We start from the raw sequence: 8,468 nt of genomic DNA, 5'->3' as shown, positions 1-8,468 counted from the left end.
CATACACATACACACACACATACATATATATATAACTATACTTTTATATAAACTATATATGCATATATTTTATATATATATATATATTTTATATATATATATATACAGACGGACACAGAAATGAGCATGTGTGTGTATGTAGAATACAGTTTGTCATATTTGCTGATAATTTTAGATAATTCCCACTGAATTGCTGACTGGTGAATCAGAGGATAGATAAGATTAACAATTTGAATAATTTTTTCTTTATTTCTGGTCAATCTATTGTTGATTTTCTGTTGGATACCACCAAAAAGAGATGAAATGAGAGCTGACCGTAATGGTGTCACTGATTTTAATGATAATCCTTTCTACCATAGGCACAAAGTTTGAAATTTTGGCGGAGAGGACTAGTCGATTCTGTTGACTCCAATGTTTCACTGGTACTTAATTTATTGACCCCGAAAGGATGAAAGGCAAAGTCAACCTCGGTGGAATTTGAACTTAGAATGTAGAGACAGATGAAACGCTGCTAAGCATTTTGCCCAGCGTGCTAACGATTCTGCCAGCTCACCGCCTTACCAATTTTTATGATAATGAGATGGAATTTTAGCTATGTTCAACAGGGATAGTTGCAACAATGGAAAGAAGAATGAAGTTGACGAGAGTAAAAGTATGTGTAGGAAAAAAGACATGGAGAAAGACGGAGAAGATGAGAATTGTGAAAACAAATATGTTTTAGATGAAATCAATGAAAATCATCTTCTCTTGAATCTAATTTCTTTACTTTGTGAGTCCTCGGATGTGTAATTCACTGATGGATTGGACTGATATTTAAAATAGTTCCACAATTTTGCAAATTCTGAGGAGTACTTTGTGACAACAGCATAGTCTCTAATGATGGTCAAGTGTTCATGGTTAACTGTGATTGCATCAGAAGTCCAGTTGAATGAGCCACTACACACGATTTTGCTGTCAATGATGACAAATTTGTGGTGCATGAGGAATTGTGTTTTATCAGTTCTGACCATAATACCTGGAATAAAAGAAAATAAATTTTAAGAAAACGAACCCATTACTCAAAACTGGAAATTTTAATTTATTTCTTTTTTTAAGTAATTTCAAATGTGGAGATTAGAATGCACTCAATACACTCTGTGAAGTAGTTGATATTAGGAAGGGCATCCAGCCATAAAAACCATATTACTGTATCAAGGGCAGTAACTCCAAATAAGAACTTCCTGATTTCACTTCACTGATTTGCTTTTTGTTTGACACCTAACAGTTTAACTTTTTTCACCCGAGTTATTTTTCTCTTCACTTTTGCTTTATATCCACTTAGAATGGTCCAAGACCTTCAATGTAGTCATTTAACTAACTAGAAATAACAGTCAAATCTTCCTCGCCATACTTTTATCTTTTCTAAAACAGTTATAAGAAAAATCGTAAAAATATTCAACTTTTTGAGCCCACAAGTACACTCTAGAGAGCACAATTTCGTTTGGTTATACCCACTAGAAGGTGCTACAGTGAGTACCCACATTCTTTAATCTTTACAGATCATTAACTGGCAGAAACTGGATTATTTTCAGCTATAAACACAAGCCGTGTGAGCCCCGACTTCTGTTTCACTGGAGTATAACTTAACAAAACTGTACCAGTAAAGCATACTCATAGATCAAAAGGATTGAACCCTTATGCAATTATAAAAAAATACATAAAACATTGAAATAATTTTAACAAAATAGTATTTGCATTATTGCATATTATTGTATATTACAACTAGAAAACTCTTACAAAATTAATATACACAAAACAATTTCATGTTACGAAGGATAGCTAGAAGAGGGAACTTGGTCACAAACTTGTGAAAAGATTCTTTGCCAAATACTGAGTCTGTATGAATTACGGAAAATAATCTTCAATAAAGTCCCGTTGAAAGACTTGCATTTTACTAATGATCACATGGAATCCCTTCTATTAACACATACACTAGTTAATGGATGAACAAAAGCTGTAGAGTAATTAAGAGCATGATCATATCTTAAATTGCCCTTCTACAAACTGCTCAAATGACAGATCCACTGTTTAATCATAAAGATGAGCTCAGTACTTCTATTTCCAATACAGCTTAAAAAAAAGATGTTTACTCAATCTCAAAGCCTTCAAAGATCATTGTTCCTATTTTATTCTCACAATATGGTCTTTTCCATTATTTTAGTGCATGTATTCCACAGCTCTGGCTAAACAGAATTGATCCTAGTCAGACTACAATTTCTTTTAATTTCTAACTTATGATTGATTAATTCCTGAAGACCTTATACAAGTCAGATGAAAAGTTTACCAGCATTCTAAGAGCAATATTTCAAAAACACTACTCGTTCAAATATGCCTCATAGTCCTAGAATTCCTTGCTGGACTCCAGTAGCAAAATTTACCTACAGCTCTTGAAATCCACACTAGTTTGTGTACAGTGCCCATCATCATTGTTTTAACGTCCACTCTTCCTTGCTTGCATGAGTTGGACAGTTTTATTGAGGCAGATTTTCTATAGCTAAATGCCTTTCCTGCCACCAACCCTTACCTGCTTTCAAGCAAGACAATATTTCTTGCTGCTTTTTAATAATTCTTCTCGTTACTTAGATTTTATTATATATAACCAGGTCAAATTTGTAAATTGGAACAAGCTGTTATGTTGTTTATGTGAATTCAGAGAGTTAGTGAATAATTCTTATTTTGATTTGGGGAAGGAATGGGAGGAAAAGGCCTACATAAATATTGATACTACTAAATATTGATACCCAAGTCAATTTTTGTATTTTGACCGGGATCATTTCTTTTTCACTTTCAATCCCTCCGATATATGTACCTAAAACCACAAATAGCCTGAAATTGTTTTTGACTTTGTTTACCAAGGAACAAATTAAGTGGATTCCATATTATGGCGGACGTAAAGAATGGACCCACTTGCATTTTTTTTTTTCTTTTTTTTTTACAGAATCCCCCATTTTCGAGTACGGAGATTCTGATTCTGCAAAAAAAAAACAAAAAAAAACAAAAAAAAACAAAAAAAAACAAAAAAAAACCGCATTTTAAAATTTTAATTTCCTCTCACAATTCTTTAATTTTCCCTTTTTTCAGAATTGAAGAATTGGGGGGGGGGGGGGATTAAAATTTTGAAATGCGGTTTTTTTTTTTTTTTTTTGCAGAATCAGAATCTCCGTACTCGAAAATGGGGGATTCTGTAAAAAAAAATAAAAACCGAAAGGGGGTGCGGTCCACATTCTTTACGTCCGCCCCATATTATTTCCTTCATACATTGGGAATCCTGCTGCATTCACAAGAGACAAAGTTTATAGTATTTCAAGTGATATACGAAATGTTACGTGCAAAATAAAAAAATAAAAAAAAAATCCAACGTGGGGCATGCGATTCTGTTCACATCCTACCTGTATGACTACACGTGGGGAAATAAGCTTAGGAAATGTAAACACACTATCTGATTTGTTCTAGAAATGAATACCTATATTACAAGAAAAGATAGTAAATAAGACACACAATCTGTTTTCTCTAGTGTCATAGCATTTCATTTTCACTTTTTATAGCACATAAAAGACTTAACACACACGCCGTTCTTCTAAACTACGTACCACAATAAAACTATATTATTTAACAAATTATCGCGATGCTCTCATTTAATTAGCAGCTTAGATGTGTTAACGCTATTTTGTTCCTTTAGTCTATTATATCATTGCCATCACCAATATCACTTACCTTGACTACGAAGTTTCCAAATCCACGAGTTATTTACATCTTCATACTCGTCATCAGTAATGAGTCTAATAGCGACTCCCATTGCATTGAGTTTGATGAGAATGTCGACCAAATCGTGGCACGAGATGATGTAGACACATATATCAATTGACTTACGAGCTGAACATAACAACTGGAAGAGAAAACTCAGACTTGTAGGCGAATGCGAATAATGACACGGGAAGCTTGTACAACCTGACTCGTCAACAAAATGTGATTTACAGGCAATTTGCTTATCAGGGAAAAATAACACTTTACTGCCAAGTGATTTCTTCCTTGTTTTCTGTTTATTTTTTACCTGCTTTATTAAATACAGGTAAATTATTGTCCCTGTTAAAATTCCTAAATAGAAAGACGATGTTACGAACGTCATTTTATAGATGTTGTGTTGTTGTTGTCTATATCACCGGAAACAGAGATTATTACTTCCGGTGTAAATACTGATCAAGTAGAATTTTTTTTTTTAAGTCATTAGAATTTTATAAATTGTTCCTGTGGACTTTTTCATTTTGTTTATCGTTTTTAATGGCTACATACAAATTTCGCTAACATTACTAATATCTTTGAATTAGTTTTTTTTTCCGCTACTGTAAGCCACGTCTCTCATAATTTAACTTTCGTTATTGAAAACTTTCCCGGGATGATCCTTTCTCGTTTTAGTGCTTGAATAAAAAATATACTGCTCCCTTACTAATTTTTAATAATTAGCGTTAATTATAATTTTAACCAATGCTACGCATTAAATTTTTATGGTAGCCGTTTTTATTTACAGATTATAACATTAAAATGCCATGAAGTTAGATACTACTCTACAATATGGGTTAAAATATAACCGTGTAATGTAGTAGAAATTGACGTGTTTTTAATCTAATTTTTAGAATCAAATATTGCTTATTTAGATTTGTATTTGACACAAATTTTCAAAAGTATACTTTTCAAACTTCTTAACCCAACCCTACTTCATCGAACCTTCTGGTAATTTTAGTATTAATGTTTGTCAGAGACATGATAGTATGATACTCCAATCTTAACAAAAATCACACATACACATACATACATATATCAGATCATTCCATAAGTTCTGTCCGATTTTACTTTTTTTTTAAATTGAATGAAATTTAATAGTATTTCAGAATGTCTAATGAAATTTAAAATTATTTTTATGCACTTATGTACATTTAAACTAATTAAATATTATTTTACAGAATAATAGAATTAAAATTTCTTTGATTAAAACCATTTCTAACTTGGAAGTATCCAAAGAGCATTTGAGGCACATAATGCTTTATGAATACAAAAAAGGAAACTTTGCATCCGAAGCGACTCGAAACATACACTCAGTTTATGGGAAGAATGCTTGAATGAAAGAATTTGCAGAAGATGGTTTACAAAATTCAGAAGTGGAGATTTCAGCCTTAAAGATGAAGATCGAACAGAACGCCCAGTTGAGTTTGATGATAAGCTCCGTGAGGCATTACTTGAAGAAAATCCTGCCATATCAGTTGACGAATTGGCAATAAAGCTTAGTTCAAACTATACAACTGTTCATCGTCATCTTCAACAACTTGGAAAGGTTCCTTAACTTAGAAATAGGTGCCTCATGAATTGTCCGAAAGCAACCGCAAATCCCGAATTGACATCTGCTCTTCCTGCCATTCTCACGAACTCATTTCACTCTTTTTGGATACACTTTTGACTGGTGACGAAAAATGGATCTTCTATCGAAATGTTAAACGTCGTAAACAGTCGCTTGGTAAAAGGGGGAAAGGTTCAATCACAACCGAGAAGGGAACTTCATGGGAAAAAGGTTCTCTCTAGCTGGTGGGATTGCAAAGGAGTAATTCATTTTGAATTGTTACCACCTAACGCAACAATTAATGTTCAAGTCTACTGTCAGTAATTAGAGCGTTTGAACCAAGCTTTGAAGAAAAAAAGACCCGCTTTAGTGAATCGAAAAGGAGTGATGTTTCATCAGGACAATGCGCGACCCCACACTGCAAAGATCACATCACAACCAAAGATCGAAGAGCGTGGTTAGGAAAAAATTCCTTATCCACCTTATTCTCCCGACCTTGCTCCTTCAGACTACCATCTGTTTCGTAGTTTACAGAATCATTTGGGAGACAAAACTTTCGCAAACCAGGAGGAGGTTGAAACTGACATTTCAGAGTTCTTCGCTTTGAAACCAAAAGAATTTTACATTGATGGGATTAAAAAGCTTGTAAATAGATGGAAGGAAGTCATAGGTAATCAGGGAAAGTACATTGATGATTAAATTTCAATTAAATATAACATTTGATCACTTGCTTTCTTTATTCAAAATTCGGACAGAACTTATGGGATGACCTGATACTTATACATATATATAAGATTATAATTAAGGGTATCGAAGAAGCACCATTATGCCTCTTACCATATGATGTGGTTCCAGAGTCAGTTTTGACTGTTATTTCTGGCATGGTGGTGCCTCTTCAGTACTCTTAATTGTAATTAAATTTATATTATCATATACCTATAAGAATTATTACCTATACGATTTTTTCCATGCTAGCCACTTGATATGATCGTTATTCTAAATAATCGTCTTATCTTTCATAAATATATATATAGAAGAAATTATGATACATATCTTTATGGCAAATATATATATATATATATATGTTCTTTCCCTAGATAATTCTGCTTCCCAGAAGCATGGAAATAATTCACTTCACTTTCAAGGATATTGTTTCATCAAAGTCTAGTACTCTTCGTAGTTGTGTCTTTCAAGATTCTAAATTAACAAAAATTAAAGATTGTTTGCAGTCTACTTGTCAGCTGTTGCTCTTCTACTCCAGTTGACGTCACGGCCATTTATTACAGAAATGAAAGATTTCATCCAAAATGGATCTTGAAGAGAAACCTCTCGATCGATATGTAATGAAGAGACAACAGCTTGCTTTTATTCTTCATCACACAGTTTGGTTTCAGCTTGTTTGGGATCGATGTTCTAGGAAAGAAAGATTGGGCATATGAGTGAGCGTTAGGATTGGCGGGTGACGAGGGGTGAGGACGAGCAAGAAGGGGATCAGGAATGTCTAAGTGGAAAAGATATAAGACCAGCCAGCTCTGAGGAACAGACCCATTTTGGTAGTGATAGAAAAGACAGAGAGAGTGGTGAGGGGGAGACAGTACACCTATGAGCCAGATGCTAGAACGCGTCTGTAAGTGTCTTTAATACCAATCAATCGTGAGGCTTTTCTGTGGATGTGATCCAAGATGTCTATGTGTGTAGCAAAAGCATCATCCCAGATGTGAGAACAATGCTCCATAATGGACACTACTTCCGCATTGTAGAGCTGCAGTTGCTGTCAAGGCTGCAATATAGTCTAGCCCCTAAGGAGACGGGCTAGTCTTTGACATGTGGTGTTAAGGATGTATTTTACCATCCACTGTGATAGTGAGACTCATCTTCAGGAGTGATTGTGAGGGTTTTAACTGAACACCTTTCATGTTTAGATTGGATGTGGTGTGATGTTTTTTTTTATACAAGTAGTGCTTGAGGGTCTTTTTTCCTGTTAAAAGGGATAAAATTGGCATGGCCCCTACTGGAGGTATCTGTTCATGAAATCAATGCAAGAGACTGCATTTGGATTATGCATGGTTAGGGAAGGTTAGAGAGGAAGGAGGTCATATCATCTACATAAAAGCGGGTATTGTTGGATGTCGTGGCCAAGATCTTTAATGTATGGAAGGAAGCAATGGGAGAACAAAACAGAACTCGTAGGGTGGATCACATCAGAGTTGATTGGAAGAGAGACAGAAGGATCTCCGTCATTATATATCGCGGTGATGCAGTCTAATAAGCTACCAGTTCAAGGGATGAGTAGAGTCAGAAGGTAGAAAATATTAATAGATCTCATAAGCCAGACACCGTTGAAGACATTGCTGTTATCTAGAGCAACATTTTTTTTAACGCTGTGGGATTTCATTGGTAACATAAGTGAGTGGATTTGACTGAGAAGCCATTCTTGTGGTCACTAAGACAAGGAAGGGAGAAAGAGGGGAAGAGAGAGAGATTCAAGGCACTGTTAACGACTGCTTCTACTGCCTTAGAGATATTAAAAGTAAGTGTATGAGGCCAAGAGATTGAAAAGTAAATTGGTCATTTAATTAACAGAAAAACGAATATTTTCATGAAATGACAGTAATACAGAGTTATCTCCCTCTGCTGGAAGTAGTTAATATTTCTGCTGTCTTAGTTAAGTTGCGAAATTTTTGAGTCTACCTTTAAAAACATATTTTAATACCAGCCTTAAGTAAAATATTATATTACCCTCCATTCTTGCCAACAATTTCTTTTATGAAAGAAAGGAAATAAATAAATAAAGCAGAAGAAACGTGGAAAAAAATTCCGGCACTTGCATACTCCAAGGGAAATAACTACGGGTTCTCAATAAGAATAACATTACAATACATAACGATCTCGGTTCTCGAATGTCACACAAATCGGTTTTCGAATAGAAAATTCGAGATGAAAATGCCTCGGTTATCGAACAACATTGCCGAACTCAGTTAACTCAAACGGAATCAGCTCTGAATCGACCGCCGTTTTGTATACATTCGTGTGTTGTGTGGTGCTTTTCTTTTCCAACTTTATTGTACTGTGGTTTTTTCCCCCTCTTCATTAACCCTTA

At 34.5% G+C, this 8,468-nt stretch overlaps 1 protein-coding gene across 1 annotated transcript; it reads right to left on the bottom strand.

Annotated features, from left to right (window-relative positions):
* Positions 1–222: 222 nt before the first annotated feature.
* Positions 223–4,219, bottom strand: LOC106874083 (uncharacterized). Its single transcript, XM_014921678.3, has 2 exons — positions 3,754–4,219; positions 223–1,015 (listed from the first exon to the last, which is right to left on the bottom strand). The coding sequence occupies exons 1-2, from the start codon at positions 4,163–4,165 to the stop codon at positions 738–740; spliced, it is 690 nt and encodes a 229-aa protein (XP_014777164.1). The 5' UTR covers positions 4,166–4,219; the 3' UTR covers positions 223–737.
* Positions 4,220–8,468: the final 4,249 nt, after the last annotated feature.

Source organism: Octopus bimaculoides, chromosome 2, assembly GCF_046866305.1.
Source record: "Octopus bimaculoides isolate indiv1 chromosome 2, ASM4686630v1, whole genome shotgun sequence".
NCBI classification, from domain to species: Eukaryota; Metazoa; Mollusca; class Cephalopoda; order Octopoda; family Octopodidae; genus Octopus; species Octopus bimaculoides.
The sequence above is the reverse complement of the archived record's forward strand: the minus strand, read 5'-3'. Positions and strand labels throughout refer to the sequence as shown.